The sequence below is a fragment of the Glycine soja genome, chromosome 18 (assembly GCF_004193775.1).
Source record: "Glycine soja cultivar W05 chromosome 18, ASM419377v2, whole genome shotgun sequence".
Classification (NCBI taxonomy): domain Eukaryota; kingdom Viridiplantae; phylum Streptophyta; class Magnoliopsida; order Fabales; family Fabaceae; genus Glycine; species Glycine soja.
In genome coordinates this window covers 45,890,115-45,911,460 of record NC_041019.1, presented here as the reverse complement: position 1 = coordinate 45,911,460, position 21,346 = coordinate 45,890,115, and the positions used below count along the sequence as shown (strand labels likewise).

At 33.4% G+C, this 21,346-nt stretch overlaps 1 protein-coding gene across 1 annotated transcript; it reads right to left on the bottom strand.

The window, feature by feature from the left end:
• Positions 1-10,375: 10,375 nt before the first annotated feature.
• On the bottom strand, positions 10,376-12,396 carry LOC114396076 (transcription factor MYB90-like). The gene is made up of 3 exons (XM_028357967.1): positions 12,082-12,396; positions 11,480-11,609; positions 10,376-11,076 (listed from the first exon to the last, which is right to left on the bottom strand). The coding sequence occupies exons 1-3, from the start codon at positions 12,179-12,181 to the stop codon at positions 10,626-10,628; spliced, it is 681 nt and encodes a 226-aa protein (XP_028213768.1). The 5' UTR covers positions 12,182-12,396; the 3' UTR covers positions 10,376-10,625.
• Between the last annotated feature and the right edge of the window lie 8,950 nt (positions 12,397-21,346).

The following is a 21,346-nucleotide window of genomic DNA, read 5'->3' as shown; positions in this document are numbered from 1 at the left end:
ATTGAAAAAAGTAAAGGATTTAGAAAGATGCGCTAAAGTAAATAGACATGAATTCATAAAAGATGAGAATTGAATACATATACGATGACATGTTAAACTTGTAGCCAATTTTCGATAATAGGTGATAACGGCTAAATATGAGTTGTTTTTTATAATAAAAATATCCTTAAAAAGGATTATTTAGTAGTTATTCATGCTTAACTGTTAAGAACTGATGTTTTTCCTATTCATGGCTTGCAGATATGAAAATGAGAGATTAAAAGCCTAAAAGCTGAAGAAAATAGCAAAAAGTTGAAAAAGACTCAGTCCAATACGCACGCAGGACGCGCTCAGCGGGAAAACAAGCATTGGCGCTAAGCGAGGGAGAGGCGTGTTAAGCACAAATACAGGCATCGACACTAAGCGAGCAGCACGCACTAAGCGCGAATATAGGCACCAGCGCTAAGCGAGCAGAGTGCGCTAAGCGCAAGTACGCAGGCCTAACTCCACTCCAGCGACTATAAAAAGAGAGACAAACCAAGGAAAAAAGACACACTGAGTCTTAAAACACTCTAATACACACCCAAAGCCTGAGAACTCTCCCTTAGGGAATTCTTTCTTCTCTTTCATCATTTTCTATTCCTTTTTCCATCCCTTCTCCTCCATCAGTTCTTATATATTTTTTCTAGTGTAAGGCCCCTTATGGTTATGAGAGACTAAACCCTTAGTAGGGCCTAACAGGCCTAAAAAGCCGAAAGATGTATTGTACACTTCATATTTATCAATACAACATGTGTTTTCTTTCCTATTACCCTTTCTTACTTTTAATTTCATGCATCATTCATCCTTGCATCATCTTTGGGGATTAGGTGCTCGACAGAGGATAATCCTTAATAGAATATACAATGAAGGTTTTGCATGCATCAGTTTTAGGAATTAATCGCTTGACAAAGGGTAATTTCTAATAGAACTAAAAAGAAGGGTATCTTAATAAAATCATGGCTAGACATAGAGTGATTGCATTATGCACATACATCAAAGCAAGCATCTAGAATTAGAACTTCATACATTTTATCTATTGAATCTTTGCAAAGACACTTGGGAGATAGATAGGTAAAATAGGTTTGTCATCGTGATACATCAGAGACAAGTATTCTAATAAATGTGGGTAAGATAAATTCACCTAATTGATAGAGAAAAACAAAAAATAATACATCTTAAGCAAATAAGGCATGTTAGGTCCTAACATTCTCATCTCATTGAATTCCCTATTAATTCTTTTGTCTATTATTATTTCCTTTGTCCACTAATATCTATTTAGTTATTGTTCTTTTTACTCATCTTTTACCTCATCTTATCTTTTCCTCTTATAAATTGAAAATTATCAAACACAAGTGCAAAACAATGTCCCTGTGGAAATCAACACTCGGACTTCTGTGTCTTTACCACTTGGACATTTGGTACACTTGTCAAACGGTTAACAGTAGACGTTGTCAGTGTTTGAGGAATCAAGTGATAGTGTTTCAACCCCTCAAAATTGACAGTTAGTAGTTTTATTTATGGACTTTTAATACTAATGATCGAATTATATGATTTCGGCATGTGTACAACAATATTTCTAAATACATTGATCTTACTCTAGTAATTGTCTTTCTATAACTTCTCTGCAATTGCATCAACTGATACTTCAATTGTCAAAACAAATTTTGCTTCTGAGCGCTTTCCAATCTCACATCTTAATGAAATTATCGAAATTGTCTATTCCAATCAAAATAACTCCCTTCAATAATAAGTTCAACTTCTCAAATTTTAGACCGTATTTTGATAGCTTTTGAATGGACTCTTCTACTCTTCTTGAGACAAATACATCGAAGCATAATGTTCATAACTTAGTTAAATTTTACATAAGAGGGATAGCACCATGATACCATTTGGGAAGAAAAGTAAATAATTTTGTGATAACCCAAAATTAGAATAAAGTTTGTCCTGCTCTCACTCTTTTCTCTTGTTAAGATTAGTTCTTAGTTTCCTCTAAAAAAAAAGATTAGTTCTTAGTTTAATTCTAGAGTTTTAAATATAGTATTCTAATTGTAGTTTTATTTGTCATTATTTTGGTTTTAATGAAGCAAAAGAGGAGAATCCATAGTAATACACGTGCCACAGTAGTGATGGAAGGAAGAGAGCCATAGCCAAGCATTACCCTTTGGGTCTCCACCCTTTGACTGGAAACATTAGAGGAGCCGTACTCTCATATCATCCATTAATGATTTAATGGAGTTCATTTCCTCTTCACTTTGTCTTTGTACTGTGTCTAGCTAAATTTCTTAGCTGGAATGTTGGTGCATTTCAATTATGAACAATGTACACAGGATTCGCACATAGTTTTCATTGAATTAATTGGCCACCTTTTTCTGTTTTACGAGTTTGTGTATATTAACTACTAAAAAGCATTACTTCCTCCCTCTCATTATAATTATTATATAAGAAAAAAAAATATCCCAAAATAATTGTCAATTTAATTTTTTAATGTAATATAATTATTTTTTTATTTATATATCTTATTACATTAATGGCAGACATGTGTTAAATCCAAAAGGTTAATTACTGATATAAAATCTTGTTAATACGTTCACATGTCGGAAAAAAATCTATTTAATAAGAGAACATATTTTCGATTTGTTTCATGTGCAAAATTTCTTTATATCAGTTGCACTCATGCACCGTAAGTGGAATCAATCTCTGATCCAATAGTTTGAGAGACATTCATGGTCTATCAGGTAGAAAAAAAACTAACATTTGTTAGACAAATAGCTAACCAATCCAAGAAGAAAGTGAATTAAATTATCCAAATGTATATTAAGTTTCAATCTTAGTGTCAATTTATTTATATTTAAAAAATTATTTTGATACACCTTAGTGTCAACCTATTTTATTATACATTTTAATTCAAAACAAAGCACCCCTTTTTTCTATGAGATTCTCCTTTAAAAGTAGGTAATTCTATTTTAAGACATGGTCAAACACTAAATATTTAATCATCTACGTGTGATGATTCAAACACATTATTAAAACTAATCTTTTTTTACTAGATCTAACTTTGTTGATAAAACAAATTACCCTTTATTTAAGCCTTCATTACTTTTTGCATCTTTAATTAAAAAAATAAATTGCAGCACTCTATGGTATAGCTAAATAATGGGATGGTAACTAATAGTTACAATTGAATTTTCTAATTTATTGTTCATTTTAAGAAACTCTAATTTATTTTTACTAATGTAGTTAATGTTTTATCTTCTAAAAGATGTAGCTAGTCCTGTTATTGGAGTTAGCAAAATTACTATTTTTATTCAATAAAAAACTATAAAAAATACAATATTCAAGGTTATGAATGTATTTTTACTTCAACTTTTTAATAAAAAAAATATTTGTTAGTATCATAAATAATATTTTTACAGTACTCACTAATATAACCTTTATTTTTTTTATTTTATAAGTTGAGAGAGTGAGAAAAATAAAGTGAAAAAAATAGTGCTTTAAAGAAAGGTAGGGTAAACAAAAGTGTGAAAGAAAGGTATCCAACTAATGAGGACAAGGTAAGGAATAAGGGTAAGGAACCTTTAGAAGGACTTGGAGGACCTATGGCAAGGGCTAGAACAAAGAAGGCCAAGGAAGCTCTTCAATAAGTGTTAACCATGCTATTTGAATTTAGGCCCAAGTTACAAGTGGAGAAGTTTCGGATTGTTAATTGCACCATGTTACAAGAATAGTAAAGGGTGCCACTTTTGTTGAGTGGTTTTATTAGCATTTTGTTAGTTGAAATAAAGGCTCAAACTTGTGTTAAAGTGGCTGCCAATTCTCTTGGGATTTGCACCACCTATGGACTTGTTTTAATTTAAAGAAATTAAGGTTTAATAAGGTGAAAAATCTAGGATTGTGGTTGCCTCTTGGCTGACTAAGGAGTTGCACAATTTTCCATATGTTTATGTGTCTTAATTTTAGTTTTAATTAGGTATAATGACACCATCAATTGTTGTTATCAATTCTAGTTTTAATTAGATTTAATGACACCATCAATTGTTGTTATTGGTGATCATTTCACTTGTGTAACCAACTAGATGTCATTCCTATTTATAGGCTACACATTTTCTAATAAAAAAGATAGACCTTGAATTTGAGTTTTTAATCACCTTCTAAAGTGTGAGAGTGAATCTCCTAAGTTACTTGAGTGATTCAAGAAATTGGTTTATCAAGGAACACCACCCTGTGTGTGACACCAATTCCGAAGGAGTGATTCTTCTAACCCCCTTCTTCATTCTCTTTCTTCATCTTTTTAAACCTTCATTCTTTAATCCCACTTGAACACCATTGTTATCATCTCTATTTTCCATCCAAACACATTCAAACTTTGAACCAAATACCTTACATTCAACCCTCCATAAACTCGTCACTTTCTCTCTCATTCAATAAATTTCATTAAAAAAAAACCTTTGAAGATCCATCTTCAACCCTTGCGCAAATGGGTTTACATCATTTTTGTTATCAGAGCTTCGGTTCAAGGGTTTTTCAAGAGTGCGTGGGTTGAAATTTCTTGGTAACATCCTTCTAATTTCTTCATTGCCATTTTATATTACCTTGTTCATGCTATTTTTTTTTATTGAGGTTGAACCATTGCAAAAATTAGGCCTTTAATTTCTTATTAAAAAAAACATAAACTTATTTAAAAAAAATTATTTGGGCTGAATGGTTCATGCTATAATAGCTTTCAAAAACTCTTGAAGGTAATATAATTGGTTGTTAGAAGGTTTGAATTACCGAATTATGAAGTTTAATTCCTTCAAAAAAAAATCCCATAGTGTAGTTGCTGGAATTTTTCATCCTTGTTCTAAGCTTTTGTTAGCCTAACCCTAAGCCTTTTCCTTGTCACAAATTGGTGGTTGAACTTTGTGTAAAATTTATCTTGAATTGCTTTAGAACTCAAGGAGAATTCTAGAGTGGAAAAAGGCAAGAGTGTACAATTTTTTTTATAAAAAAAGCCATATTTGAGAGATACACTTGAGTGTGTTGAGGTTCTATTTTCTTTATAACAATTATTATTTTTATTTTGAATATGTTAGGTAGTGGTGAACATCAATTGGATGGGGCACAAAGATTCTTGTTGGATGCTCTCAATGCTCAAATGCAATGATTATTGAGGGAGAACAATGAGGAGTTGTATGAAAGAATTGAGAGATTAAAGAATCGTGAACGTCATGAGGAAGAAAGAAGAGGAGGAAATGGTGGTGATCCAAGGCCAAACCGAATTGAAGGAGTCAAGCTCAACATTCCTCCCTTTAAAGGCAAAAGTGATCCAGAGGCATATTTGGAGTAGGAGCTCAAGATAGAGCATATCTTCTCATGTAACACCTATGAAGAGGCCCAAAAATTGAAGCTAGCAGTTGTGGAATTCTCATATTATGCTCTTGTGTGGTGGAACAAATTGAAAAGGGAGAGAGCTAGAAATGAGGAGCCTTTGGTGGAAACTTGGGTTGAGATGAAACGGATCATGAGGAAGCGGTATGTGTCGGCAAGCTATACTAGGGACTTAAAATTCAAACTTCAAAAGTTGTCCCAAGGTAGCAAAGGCGTTGAGGAATACTATAAAGAAATGAAGGTGCTCATGATTCAAGCCAAGATAGAAGAGGATGAAGAGGTAACTATGGCTAGATTTCTTAATGGTTTAAATAGTGATATTCGTGATATTGTTGAGCTGCAGGACCAATACCATCAAAAACTCCTCCAAAAAAAGTCGGGATGTGAAGTGTTTTCGATGCCAAGGCTTGGGACATTATGCATAGGAGTGCCCTAACAAGAAAGCCATGATTCTTAGAGACGGAGAGTACATTAGTGAGTCCAAAGTTGAGGGAGAAGAGAGTGAGGATGATAAGGAGGAAGTGGAGAAAACACCGGAGGGAGAATTGTTGATGATTAGGTGGTTACTTGGCCATCAATTGAAGTCTATGGAGGAAAGTCAAAGAGAAAACATTTTCCACCCTAGATGTTTGATCAATGGCAAAGTTTGCATGATGATCATTGATGGGGGGAGTTGTACCAATGTGGCAAGTGAAATACTTGTGTCTAAATTGAATTTAGTCACAAAACCACATCCTAGGCCGTATAAGATTCAATGGCTTAGTGAGGATGGAGAGGTGCAAGTAAGGAAGCAAGTGGAGTTGGATATTTCCACTGGAAAGTACAATGATAAGGTGCATTATGATGTTGTTCCTATGGAGGTCAGCCACTTACTCTTGGGGAGACCATGACAATTTGATAAGAGGGCTAATCATGATGGTTTCACCAACAAGATCTCTTTCACGTATCAAGGCAAAAAGATAGTGCTCAAACGATTGAGTCCACAAGAAGTGTGTGAGGATCAAAGAAAAATGAGAGAGAGAATTCTTCAAGAAAAGAGAGAAAAGTAAAAGAGAGCCAAACACTTGAGAGTTCAAAAAGTGAGGACAAAAAAAGGGAAACACAAGAGAGGAAAAAGATGATTGAAACACTTGAAGTGAGGGAGAATTTTCTAGCTACAAAAGGAGAGGTCAAATGGTTGTTTCATTCAAAACAGCCCCTATACTTGTTGATTTGCAAAAATTATATTTTGACCACTAACACTTTTGACAACTTTGAATTGTCTTCTAGTGTGAAAACTTTTTTGCAGGAATTTAAGGAGGTGTTTCCATCAAGTGTTCCAAGTAGATTGCCACCATTGAGGGGAATTAAGCATCAAATTGATCTCGTGTCAGGAGCTTTTTTGCCTAATAGGCCAACTTATAGGAGTAATCCTCAAGAGACCAAGGAGATCCAAAGACAAGTGAAGGAACTCATTGGTAAGGGATGGGTAAGAGATAGCATGAGTCCATGTGTTGTCCCGATAATTTTGGTTCCAAAAAAAGATGGTTCTTGGAGGATGTGCTCCGATTGTAGAGCTTTAAACAATATTACCATTAAATATAGGTATCCAATACCTAGACTTAATGATTTTCTTGATGAATTGCATGGTGCTTGTTTCTTTTCCAAAATTGATTTGAAAAGTGGTTACAATCAAATAAGGATTAAATAAGGAGATGAATGGAAAACCGCTTTCAAAACTAAATATGGATTATATGAATGGTTGGTTATGCCTTTCGGTTTGACTAATGCACCAATCACTTTCATGAGATTAATGAACCATGTTTTGAGAGAATTCATTGGTAAATTTGTAGTGGTGTACTTCGATGATATCCTTATTTATAGCACAACCCTTGATTTGCATGTTGCACACTTAAAATCGGTGTTGTGTGTGCTTACGAAGGAACAATTGTATGCTAACCTTGAAAAATGTATTTTTTTGCAAAGACCATGTTGTGTTTCTTGGTTTTGTAGTGAGTTCCAAAGGGGTTCAAGTTGATGAAGAAAAGGTCAAGGCTATCCAAGAGTGGCCTACACCTAAAAGTGTGACCGAGGTGAGAAGTTTTCATGGCCTAGCAAGTTTTTATAGACGATTTGTGAAGGATTTTAGTACCTTGGCAGCACCTTTGAATGAGTTAATTAAGAAAAATTTTGTTTTCAAATGGGGGGAGAAACAAGAAGAAGCTTTCAATACTCTTAATCAAAAGTTAACCAATGCCCCCATACTTGTTTCGCAAAAAATTTCAAAATCTTTTGAAATTGAATGTGATGCTTCAAATGTTGGGATTGGGGCTGTATTGTTATAAGAAGGTCATCCAATTGCTTATTTTAGTAAAAAATTAAGTGATCCTACCCTTAACTATTCTACTTATGATAAGGAGTTTTATGCCTTAGTGAGAGCGTTGAAAACATGGCAACACTATCTTTATCCAAGGAGTTTGTGATCCATAGTGATCATGAGTCCCTAAAATACTTAAAAGGACAAGGTAAGCTAAACAAAAGGCATTCCAAATGGGTGGAATTTCTTGAGCAATTTCCTTATGTTATTAAACATAAAAAGGGAAAAGGAAATATTGTTGTGGATGCCTTGTCAAGAAGACACCTTTTGCTTTCTATGCTTGAAACAAAAATGATTGGATTTGATTGCTTGAAAGAAATGTATGAAGGAGATGACACCTTTGGTGAAATCTTCAAAAATTGTGAAAAGTTTTCTAAAGATGGTTTTTATAAATATGAGAGCTATCTATTCAAAGAAAATAAATTATGTGTGCCCAAGTGTTCTACTAGAAACTTGCTTGTGTGTGAAGCACATGAAGGAGGGTTGATGGGGGCATTTTGGGGTCCAAAAGACCTTAAATACATTGAAAGAGCATTTTTATTGGCCTAACATGAAGAAAGATGTGCAAAAATTTTGTGAGCATTGTATTGTTTGCAAAAAGGTCAAGTCAAAGGTAATGCCTCATGGTTTGTATACCCCTTTACCAATTCCGGATTCTCCATGGATTGATTTATCAATGGACTTTGTTTTAGGGCTGCCTAGAACAAGTCATGGTAAGGATTCCATATTTGTTGTTGTTGATAGGTTTTCTAAAATGGCTCATTTTATTCCTTGTAGGAAATTTAATGATGCTAATCATGTGGCGGATTTGTTCTTCAAAGAAGTGGTGAAACTCCATGGATTACCAAGAAGCATTGTTAGTGATAGGACTCCAAGTTCCTAAGCCATTTTTGGAGGACCTTATGGGGGAAGTTGGGTACTAAGCTACTATTTTCTACTACTTGTCACCCTCAAATGGATGGACAAACGAAGGTCGTGAATAGGACTTTGGGTATCTTGCTAAGGATCGTTTTGAAAAAAAATCTTAAAAATTGGGAAGTTTGCTTACCTCACATTGAATTTGCTTATAATAGGATTGTGCATAGCACCACTAGTTGTTCTCCTTTCGAGGTTTTTTATGGTTTCAATCCACTAACTTCTCTTGATTTGTTACCAATGCCTAATATTTCAGTTTTTAAGCATAAGGAAGGACAAGCCAAAGTGGATTATGTGAAAAAGCTCCATGAAAGAGTCAAGGCCCAAATTGAAAAGAGGAATGAGAGCTATGCTAAACAAGCAAACAAGGGGCGCAAAAAGGTTGTTTTCCAACTCGGAGATTGGGTTTGGGTTCACATGAGAAAGGAGAGGTTTCCGGAGCAAAGGAAATCCAAGCTTCAACCAAGAGGGGATGGTCCATTTCAAGTACTTGAAAGGATAAATGATAATGCGTACAAGATTGAATTGTCCGGTGAGTATAATGTGAGTACTACATTTAATGTGTTCGACTTAACTCTTTTTGATGTAGATCGAGAAGCCGATTTGAGGACAAATCCTTTTGAAGAGGGAGAGAGTGATGAGGACAAGGCAAGGAATAAGGGCAAGGAACCTTTAGAAGGACATGGAGGACCTATGGCAAGGGTTAGAACAAAGGAGGCCAAGGAAGCTCTTCAACAAGTGTTAACCATGCCATTTGAATTTAGGCCCAAGTTACAAATGGAAAAGCTTCGGATTGTTGATTGCACCATGTTCCAAGAATAGTAGAGGGTGCCACTTTTGTTGAGTGGTTTTATTAGCATTTTGTTAGTTGAAATAAAGGCTCAAACTTGTGTTAAAGTGACTGTCAATTGTCTTGGGATTTGCACCACCTATAGGCTTGTTTTAATTTAAAGAAATTAAGGTTTAATAAGGGGAAAACTCTAGGATTATGGTTGCCTCTTGGCTGACCAAGGAGTTGCACAATTTTCCATATGTTTATGTGTCTTAATTCTAGTTTTAATTAGGTATAATGACTACATCAATTGTTGTTATCAATTCTAGTTTTAATTAGGTATAATGACTACATCAATTGTTGTTATCAATTCTAGTTTTAATTAGGTTTAATGACACCATCAATTGTTGTTTTTGGTTATCATTTCACTTGTGTAACCAACTTGATGTCATTCCTATTTATAGGCTGCACATTTTCTAATAAAAAAAGATAGACCTTGAATTTGAGTTTTTAATCACCTTCTAAAGTGTGAGAGTGAATCTCCTTAGTTACTTGAGTGATGCAAGAAATTGATTTATCAAGGAACACCACCTTGTGTGTGGCACCAATTCCGGATGAGTGATTCTTCCAACCCCGTTCTTCATTCTCCTTCTTCATCTTTCTAAACCTTCATTCTTTAATCCTACTTGAACACCATTGTTATCATCTTCATTTTCCATCCAAACACATTCAAACTTTGAACCAAATACTTTACATTCAACCCTCCATAAACTCATCACTTTCTCTCTCATTCAATAAATTTCATAAAAAAAAAAAAAAAACCTTTGAAAATCCATCTTCAACCCTTTGCAAATGGGTTTACATCACCAACCATGCATAAATTAAAGGTGATGGCCCAATTAAATAAATATTGATGTTTGGTAGTTATGGCTTGAAATGACTTATGGGCATAACCATGTTTGACTGAAGATGATTTTATAAATGGCTCATGGTAGTGAGATGGACCATCTACAGTGGTCAAAAGATGAAACCCACTAGATCTTAATTATGATTATGACATACCCATGATACACAACCAACTTAGCTACCATTTCCATCGAAACACTTAACTTCGATATTGATACGTAGCCAAGGTATGAGACCAACATTGCCATCCCCACATCAACAGGAGCAATAACTAAGAAGAAAATTAATTCACTTGTACAAGTCCATGTCTAAGAGCAAATCACCCCAATCCCATTGGCTGCTACTACCCTCCCCATTCATCATTGCTCCAAATCCTTCGAACTGAAAATCCATTGACAACTCACTAACAATGCCCTGTTGGTCCAGGCATGCATATATGTTGTTGTCTTGTTGTGAATCAAGCATATGGTTCTGTCCATCAGCAGTATCAAACGTCAGTGAGGACATGCTACTCTCTTGTTGAACTCCTTTGTCAGTTGGAGACTCATTTTGACCCCTTCTTTTCACTGAGCTTGAACCAACAATGTTCCTAGGCTGGGGCCTAATGACTTGAACATCTCTTGTTATTGGTCTATCTTCAGCTTCTATTACATTTAGTTTTTTGCTCAGATGACAGTTCCAATAGTTTTTCACATCATTGGCAGTCCTTCCTGGTAGCCTTCCTGCAATCAACGACCATCTGAAAAAACAGAAGCAACTAGCTTTAACCCCTATCTAAAATGTCCCCTTTTTATGAGGATCAATATGGTACACATGTTATTACTTTATGACAACTTACAAAACGCAAACAAGCTTTTTTTTTAAAGGTATCCTCTGCATAGCATATAATGCTATTATCAAGATTTTAAAAATAGTCTGCAACTGTGATTTCAGCCGCAACATTAAGGTTTGTTGGACATCTGCAATCGCAATTGTGACCTCATCTACTACATTTGTCCACAAATTCTCGCAACAAAGAACATGACAAAATCGCGATCGTAATTGTAACCGCATCGGCTAAATTAAAACGTTGACAATTATACTCCCAGTGGCTAGCCTACAATGAAAAATACCAAAAGAAATACTACAACTTCCAAGTTAACCTGTTGCCTAGTAATTTATGGAGTTTGATTATCATTTCCACTTCTTCCTCCGCAAAATTTCCTCTCTTGATGTTAGGACGGAGATAGTTCAGCCATCTTAGCCTACAACTCTTCCGGCACCTGTTTAAACCTTCAACAAACCAATATTCAAAGAAGATTTTATCAGTTGAAAAAGAATTGTAAATAGGAGTATTATGTGTTTGGAAATTTCACTAAACATGTCTCTATGTTAAACAAAACAAAAAAACAAAAATAATTACTCCTTCAACTTTAAAACATTAATGTGTTGTTCCTTAGTGCCTACTCTATACATCTTGCTATTCTTGAGGATAATAATTCTTCTCTATTTTTGCATTGGATTGATACATAAATCTCACATATAAAAATTAATAGAAAATATTTTTTATTGGTGGACCTAAAGCTTGAATTTTTGTTATTTTATCCTTGGGCGGACCCTGCAGTTGCTAATCTTAAACAAACCATTTTACTATTAATAAATTATCCCCTTTTAACTTATAGCGCACTCCTTTGCAGAATATAACTTAAAAACTCTAAGAAAGAAAGAAAAAAGAGAGAGGGAGATGAATTGAATTCAGCTTTACCAGCCAGTAAAGGAACACGATGCCACTTTCCTTCTCCATATTGTTGTATGCATTTCTTGAGCAAGTGATCTTCTTCTTCTGTCCATGCAACACCACCCATCTCTTCTCAGTTCTCAAACTCTTAAGACCTCTACTTCTCCCACAGTCAAAAAAAACAGCCACTAGCAACTACTTTTATATATATGTATGTATGTGCAAAAACACACAATTTTGTGTCTCAACGTACGATGTACCAAACAAGCCAGCAAGGCAGTGGCAATATGCCATCGTTCCTCAAAATCGTAGTAAATGGTCCAGTGCTCTTTCTGAAACTCTGAAGCCAAGCTCTATGTTTTTATATAGACATCATAAGTATATGATGGTGGTCCTGAACTTTGAAAAATTCAGACCCTGTACTCACAACAGAAGCTTATCTAATTCCTATTAAAAGCCAAACCACCCCATGTGTTCTTAGCTCATTTGTCATCTCATTTGGATTAGGACAGTCTTATAGTTAAACAACATGGAATCAAACCCGCATTAAGCTCTATCATTAACCAACCTTTTAAATGAATAGAGTAAGGTCCATCTTAATTATTCCTCCTAAAAGTTTTTTTTTCTCATGTTTTCATCTACCCTTTTAGTAAGAGAACTCAAATTGAAGCCTGTGATGGAAAAACCAGGCCCTTAACGTTGTACCACATAGCATTGCACCAAACAAGAGTGAACCAGCTATCATCCATCAATAAGTTTTGGATAGCCTTTATTAATGGTTTGGCACCCACTAGTAGGTTGCTTGGGCAGATCTATGCTTGCGGTCCATGCGTGCATAGTTTCCGAGATAAAAACAAAGGCTCATTCGAGAAGGACCAGTTCAAATCAAAAAATGGTCCTTGAATCTTGTTTTTTGTTGTTGGGTGATCATGACACTGATATGGCTTTTATTTTTGGGACCTATCTTCCTTTAAGTTCTGATAATGCACATGGTTGTCCCTGATTCTTGCAGCTTATGCACTACAACATGAAAATGCCATGATTAAAATGTGATACACAACCATAGGAGATTGATAACTTACAATTTATCACCTTTATCCACTTAATGTTACTTTTCTTATTCCCTTTGCCAATTTGCTATCTACATTAATAACAGAAAAACAATGGGATTAATGAGGATGGAAGATTGTTATGATTTCCAAACTAGTGTTCTTAGAAAGATTATAAATTTGAGTTTAATGTATTTTCAGAGTAAAAAATTTACAATCTACGTGATGATAAATTATGATAGATTTTTTTAAAGTCTTTGAAATGACTGCATCAAACAAAAAATTAATAATATATGATTACTGGTATTTCCACCGACTTATGTTAGCCAACTAAATAAAGTTTAAATTCAATTTAGAACATGGCATACTAGTAGGAAAACCCAAAAATAGCTATTTGGAAATCAGATACCAAAGTAATCACAAGTACAAGTACAAATACAAAGTACAACGTACGGCGAATAAGTTAAAGAATGTTATGTTTACTATCTTAAAACAATTTTAACATCATTTCTCTATAAATTACTAAATAAAAACAATTATTCACTTATTTTACCATTCAAATTTGTGACACTTCACATGTTATGTGCCGTCCAAATATTTCACAATAAGCCAATAAACATGGTGACATCACATGTTGAAAGTAGGGCCGTGCAAAATTTGAATTTTTAAAAATCCCAACTGATGTATTTTTGATCCACTTTGATAAATCAATTTCTGAGTAGTATTTTATATGAGTTTTTGTGTTATTTTGCATGTATTTTTTTCGATAAAAATCACGTTTGGATACTAGTTTTTATTGGAAAAACACAGTCGCTCAATTGAGTGAAAGAATTAGAAATTCCACAAATTTATGAAGATTTGAAGGTTTTACACTTGATCACGACTATGGTACATTTATCACGACCATGGTAATCAGCATAACAACAATAAAGTGATAAAAGTCCTCCAACACAACGTCAAAATCCAACAAAATCGGGTCGTGGTCAACACATGAGGATCGTGGTCAACACATGAGGGTCGTAGTCAATCAAGAGGACTATAGTCAATCCATAATGACCCAAGGCTTCAGTGTTACTTCCAACCACGGCTATTGTAACACCTCGACGAATCACACCGAAAAGAGAGGGATCTAGAGATTTTGTAGGTATGAAACTATACAGTTGATGATGACTTAAATAAATTAATTGGTACTACCTATATCAATAAGATGCATCTACTTTTGGATGGTCTATTACATAAAAATTTCATAGTTAAGCGTGTTTGGCTTAAAGTAATTATGAGATGGGTGACCTTCTAGGAAATTTTCCAAAAAATGTATAAGTGAGGACAAAGCACGTTGAAAAGTCTCATGTTGGTTTATGGGATCAATCATTGATCTTGGAAGTAGGCAGAACTGATTATAGAGGTTTTGGAAAGGGTTACCTATAGAGGATTCTGATCAATGGAAGATTCTAATCAACAAAGATGTTGAGTGAAGTGTCACCACATGAAGTGTCGTAGTGTGAGAGCCATTAAGAAGTCAAAAATCAGGGATGTTAAAGTCGTGGTGGATTCACCATGATCACAATGTGCCTTTTAGTGAGATATCTTTAAGAAGTTATATATAGATCTCTAGACTTTGTAAAAAGAGATTTTTATTATTCAGTTTTATTATTGTCTTTTACAATTTTGAGAGAACCTTGAGGGCTTTTAAGAGCTAAAGAACGTGAACAACACCGTTAAGACGGATCGTGATTATGTAACCGTCCAAATGTATTTCTCTCATTGTTCTTAATGAAATTCCTTATTATTTTATGTTAATTAATTTTCTTCCTTATTTTAATGTGTATTTGAAACCGACCATTCTAATACTCAATCGATTGCATAGTAATATCATTTGCATGTAATTGGTAGATCTAGGTAGAGAATGTTTATACCAAATTACATGATCAAATTGTTTGGGTAATCTCCGATAGATTAGTTAATCTTTAATTAATCATCCCTAGAATTAATCTTATCATTTGACTTAAATTGATATATCCATAACCATTGGGGTATTGATTTAAGGCAAAGAGCATCTTCTCAACTTGATCATAGGTTTTATTTGATTTTGAGAATCGGCAATTAACTGGGTAAGGAATTTCATTAGGGCTAGGATTGGGATATAATTGGCACTAGTGAGTCATAATCCCTTACCATTTTTATCATAACTCAAACTCCTATTTATATTTGTTTATCTGCTTTCTTATAAAAACCAAAACCACAAAAATATTTAAATCATATTTTTAATCAATTCTACTGTTAGTTTAATAAGTTTAACTAATCAACCCAAAGGGTTGGCACAGTGGTGTAAGGCCTTGTTGTGTCCATATGAGTGAAAACAATCTATTTAACGAGAGAACCCGTATTCAATTCCTACCGTGTACAAAGTTTCCTTGGACCAGCAACAACCACCCATTGCGAACAAGATTAATCTCTTACCTAGTGATTAGACGGACACCCATGGTCTCTGACCTAGGACCAAAAATAAGTTTAACTCATTGGGAATACAACTGATCATTTGGGTTCGATATCCAAACTTTCAAATTCATTGTTACTATTGCATAAGATACAATTATTCATGTACTAGCCTAACATATTTTACGCATCATATTTTATAAATCTAGTTTGGTTCATCAAACCGATTTTATAAAGTAAATTAGTTCAATTTCTTTTTAAGCAGTTCATTTTTTAGGTTCAATTTGGTTATTTATGCTTTATACATATATGGGTCATATTATCTAAAGAACTAAATTGTATTACACTGAATCTCTTTTTAAAAACGATTCGGTTAACATGATCGTTTTACAAAGTGGTTTAGTTTGATTTTTTTCTCCATCATAACTGTTTGATTTTTAAAAAAAGGTTTGATTAGGTTTTGGATCGGTTTGGGTTTTTTTCCACACCCGTAGTTGAAAGTAAAATCCCATATCTAAGGAGGAAATTTATTGTTGCATTGGACCTCTTGGAAACAGCAAGAAAATTGATAATGACCATTAACAGGAATGGCTTGTGAATGATAAATGAACTAAATTGATATATTTTTCACGTAGAAAATTTCGTGACACAATATGTAAGTGTTTGTGTTTCCCGGGGTGCAGAGCCTATAGCATCACTGATTTTAAATTCTATTTAAAACTAACATTTTACTTGGAAAAACTTACCTTCAAAACAAGTAAGCTGTCAAAATCACAAGAGAAATCGTGAGGACCAAAAAGGAGGAGTAACAGAAACAAAAGAAATACAACTCGATCAATTCACATTCATGCGTTGGTCTTGGAAAAACATAGTTGATTCATGTGAAAATGTAAGTCCATCACTCTTCAGAAATCTGAGAAGACATGGGAGGATTATTCGAAATATTGAATTGCACGAAGAAATAGTGTAAATCAACCAAGCAGTGTGTTGATAATAGAGAAGTCCATTGCATATTTGTTCCGGGAAAATTCTTAAACAGAAACAGAGAATAATCAAGACAAATGTCATTTATACATCAAATTTTTTTATAATAATCATATGTTTGAAAATACGTTCAGTAAAAAATGGATAGTGATATTTATCCACTTTATTTTGTGATAGATTGGGGTGAAGATAGGATAAGGAAAAGAAGATAAGAGAAAAAGCTAGAGAAAAAAAATATAATAAGTAATGTTCAAAGAAAAGAAAAAGTGGTAAAAGTGAAATAAATAAGAAAAGTAAATGTAAGTTGAGAATTTTCTGTGAAAAATTACATCAAATGAACAAATGATAAAAAGCTATAACTAGTAGCTTCTATTAACAAGAAAATCATATCCCTAAGCTAACACAGATCAAACATGCAAATAAAGAGAAAAGGTAAATGCCTAAAAACTATTATTAAAACATTGTATGAATAATATTAAATACTTGAAGAAGAAATACATGCAAGACTAGCTTATCTTATTTCCTTCATGATTTTTAAACTTTTATCATTTCCTAATGATGCTCGGGACCAAAATCCTTAGAAAGACATATCATTAAACGAACACAAAAATAATAGAACGACAGCAAAAAGAAAGAAACTGGTGACATTGTGCTTGCAAGTTGCATTGCATAGCATGAAAAGAATTAATTATGCCCTAAAATGAATGAAATCAATTGGACAAAATAGCTTTTAGATAAGCTTTTGCCACTTCATCACCTTCAACTCTGTTGGAATCCTTCCTAGACACACCAATGTCATCATGCCTTTTCCTCATGGGAATGCTCTTTCCAGTTGCCATGAAGTAGAAGGTTATCTAATCCAACAACTATGTCTTCAATAAAAGACAATGTAGCATTTCCACCGTCGTTATTTGAGGCCTAATATTGCCTAACTTTCTAGGTTTGGAAACGGTCTCAGTTGGTTATTTAACTATCAATTGATAGGTCAGTCCATGAGAACGAAGGATTGGTGTGTTTTTTCACTCTTTTGTATCATATTGGGCTAAAATACTCTCTCCATTGTTCACCTTAAAAAATATTTTTTTTCAATCATGAGGTGGCTCATAATAAATTATGTAAGGAGAGAGGGGGTGAAGGAATGAGAAAAAGTGCAACGGCTTTGCCAGAAATTAAATTTACACATTCACAATTATTATCCTGTACGAAGTTAATTATGTACCCAAAAAAGTATCCCGTAACTTAACTAATTGAATTGGTTTGAAGGATTTAATCATTTAAATTTTCAACATGTTTATAGAGTAGTCTAGAAAGTAGAAATGCACAGTAGTTATAGTATTTTATTTGTTGAATTACTCATTAGATTTCTGTTTTTGTTTAAATAATTCAATTTGTCCCTCTATTTTTTCAAAATGTTCAGTTTAATCTTCCAATTTTCAAAAAAAAAATATGAGTATTAAACGGGCCAATTCAATCCCCTGAAATATTTTTTAAAAAAAATCCAAATTTTATAATCAACTATAATTAAAAAAAGAAAAAAAATATTATAAAACTAGTAAATCAAGAAAATATTAAAGAGATGATTATTAAAAAAATTAATTTAAGAAGAAAAAAAATTTAAAAAAGGTTGATGGATTGAACCGGTTAACCCAAACCAAGTTGTGACATGTGGACAAGTTAACCAAGTTGTGACATGTGGACAAGTTAAACAGGTTGCGTTATGCAAGTTGGTGGATTGATATGTTTGGGTGGGTTACGTGGGTCAGCTCATTTGGTTGAATCAATTTTAACACCCTAAAAGAATATTCGATGTTGTCTTTCCACCTTATTTCATTAATATCGTTAAGATAAATTTGGATAAAAGGGAAACATTGAACATTTTAAAAAAATAGAAGATTAAATTAAAAAATTTATAAATAAAAGGATCAAATTGAATAATTTAAATGAAAAGGGGGGATAAAAAATTAATTTAACCTCTTAATATTTATTATCTTTTCATCTAACTAATATATTATTTTATGTTATCTAGATAAATTTGAATTTTATTTTGCCTACAATATTTCTTTTATTAGCTAGATAACTCTTCTTCATTTTGTGATCATTTATTTATTTATTTACATTTTTCTATTTTAAATACTCAATTTGTTGCTTGTCATGTTTTTTTAAGGGTTCATTTGGGGTGTATGCGAGTTTTTAATTTTTATTTTAAAATAAAAATTTCAAAACTAAACTTGTTTGGCATAAATGGAATCAAAATAATTTTTAAATCTTTTTCAAAATTCTTCTACACTCATTTTTTAAATTAAGAAAAAAAAATTATAAATGTGATTTTTAGTTTAAAACACATATTTTTCACATTTGATAATGATACTTTTTGTTTTCACCATCGTTGTAACCACCATCACTAGGGCAAAATCACCAAATTGGGTCCCTTTTACAAATTAATTACCAAAATGGGTCTGTTTCATTTTTATTTACCAAGGGGGTCTGTTATTTTACTACAAAGCGTCTACCTGAGGGGCGCGTTCCACCAGAACGTGACACGTGGCGTGACTGGACAGGACGATGAGACAGGGGTGGAAGTGGTGGCTTGGCAGGCACGACCACTAGTGGTGGCCTGCCAGGCGCTACCAGTAGTGGTAGGGCCCCAGGCGCGACCAGTAGTGGTGGGGCCCAGGCGCGACCGCTAGTGGTAGCCTGCCAGGCGCGTCCACTAGTGGTTGGCCCCCTGGCACGTCCCTCTTCCCTATAAAACCCCTTGCCCTCCGTTTTATTTTCACACGAAAACGTTGAAGTTGATTTGAAAACGTTGAAGTTGAGTTGAAACGTGTTGAAGCGCTTTATACCAGTTAGAAATTTTGCTCAAAACTAGTAAATATTTTTTATCTTCAATACATTATAGCATTAATTAATATTTATTTTGTTGATGATAATAATGATTATATTTTGTAGGTGCATAAACAAATTGACACGAACTATAAAATGAAATAGTAATTTTATTTATTTTTTTGTGTGATAATTAGTAATTTTTGGTAACTTAATAATTTAATTTTTGGTTATAATTATGTTATATTTGTTTGTTGATGACAATAATTATTTATTGTAGTAGTTTTTATGTCTAGCACATTATTATTATTATTAGTTAAGCTCATAATTATTGATGTTGTTGGTATATTTTTTAATAGCCAAAATTTATACATAGACATTAAAAATAAATGCCGATTGTTTTGCGTCATGAGTGTGCGAAGTAGGAAATTGTTGTGACAGTAATTTAATTTATTTAGAGTAATTTATTGTTGTTAATTTATTTTAGGTTAATAATTTATGTTATGTTAATATATTTTTTATATTGTAGGTATATTTTTTAAAAATGAATTTAATTATTACACTTGTCTATTTAAATGGTAAGATGTACGAAACTGATGATGGTATCACATTTGAAGGCCCTAAAAAAGCTATTCAAATAAAGCGTGGTATTAGTTTTGAGAGTTTAAAAAAAAGGATACACGACAAGGTAAAATTACAAAAACATGAAAGTATATCTACTATCACTTGTAGATTTTTAGTTGCAGATAAATATATTGCACTGCAAATTTGTGACGATGAAGATGTTGAAATAATGATTCAAAGTTTTGAACAACAACAAGAAATGTCTGTCATAGAATTATGTGTTGAAGTTGATGTTGCGGGTGCTTCTGCAATTAATTTGACAAATTCATTGTTATCATGCGGAAATAATATGTCTCACAATGAATCGGGTAGTGCAACAGTTAGAACAAATTCAGAAGAAGATTTTGATGATGATGATTATTTAATATCTAATTCATACGTTGAGAACTCATTAGATGAGGATGAGGATATTAATGAAATGTCTGACACAGATGATGAAGCTGCCTGTTTGATCGAACCACTTACAGTTGTGCAATCGGGAGAAGGTATATTTATTGTTATATATAAATAAATATTATAATATTTAAATAATTCGCTACCCTTGAATTATAAATTTTTGGTATATTGTTTTTGTAGGTGGAAGTCAGACTCCATTTTGGGATTCTGCTTCTCACTATAGTAATATTAATTGGAGTCATCCTGACCAAGAAGAAATTTGCGGTTTAGATATGGGATCAAATTTTAATATGGGTCAAGAATTATATGTTGGTATGGAATTTGATACCAAAAGCGCAGTAAAAAATGCATTACAACAATATGTAATGAAAGTGCATCAAAGTTGATGAATCTAAATCGCAGAAATATGTCATCTGTTGTGGAAATAGAAGCGATGACATCCCATGCCCTTTTTATATGAGGGCAATTTTATAAAAAAAAAACTGATACATGGAAAGTTACGCAATGGGGAGGACCACACAGTTGCTTGAATATGAGTATAACTCAAGACCATGATAAATTGGATTCTGATTTGATTGCCACTTGTGTACTAGGTATGATTATAAATTTTCATTCTTATTTATCCTTTTTTTGTGTTTGTTGGTGTGGTGTACAATAATTTTTCGTACTTATTTTTATAGGGATGATCAAAGAAGATCCGTCACTCAAGATTTCTTTGATTCAAGAGAGGATCAATGGAATGTTTAATTACAACATTTCGTACAGGAAAGCGTGGAAGGCAAAGCAAAAGGCAATAACAATTGAATATGGCGACTGGGATGAGTCTTATGTCGTTCTTTCTTCATGGCTGAAACACATGCAAAATCATTCGCCAGGATCATATTATCAAATTTGTGATGATGATTTTGTTGTTGGCAATACTGTCAGTCGTGAACACCGACAGTTCCATCGAGTCTTTTGGACCTTCGGTCAATGCAAAG

What these genes read in the sequence shown, in the direction of transcription:
- LOC114396076 (XM_028357967.1), bottom strand. Translation starts at nt 12,181, where the DNA reads ATGGGTGGTGTTGCATGGACAGAAGAAGAAGATCACTTGCTCAAGAAA. An exon ending in TCGTGTTCCTTTACTGGCTG is followed by an intron (nt 11,610 to 12,081) that starts GTAAAGCTGAAT and finishes GGTTTGTTGAAG; the next exon opens with GTTTAAACAGGTGCCGGAAG. An exon ending in CATAAATTACTAGGCAACAG is followed by an intron (nt 11,077 to 11,479) that starts GTTAACTTGGAA and finishes CTGTTTTTTCAG; the next exon opens with ATGGTCGTTGATTGCAGGAA.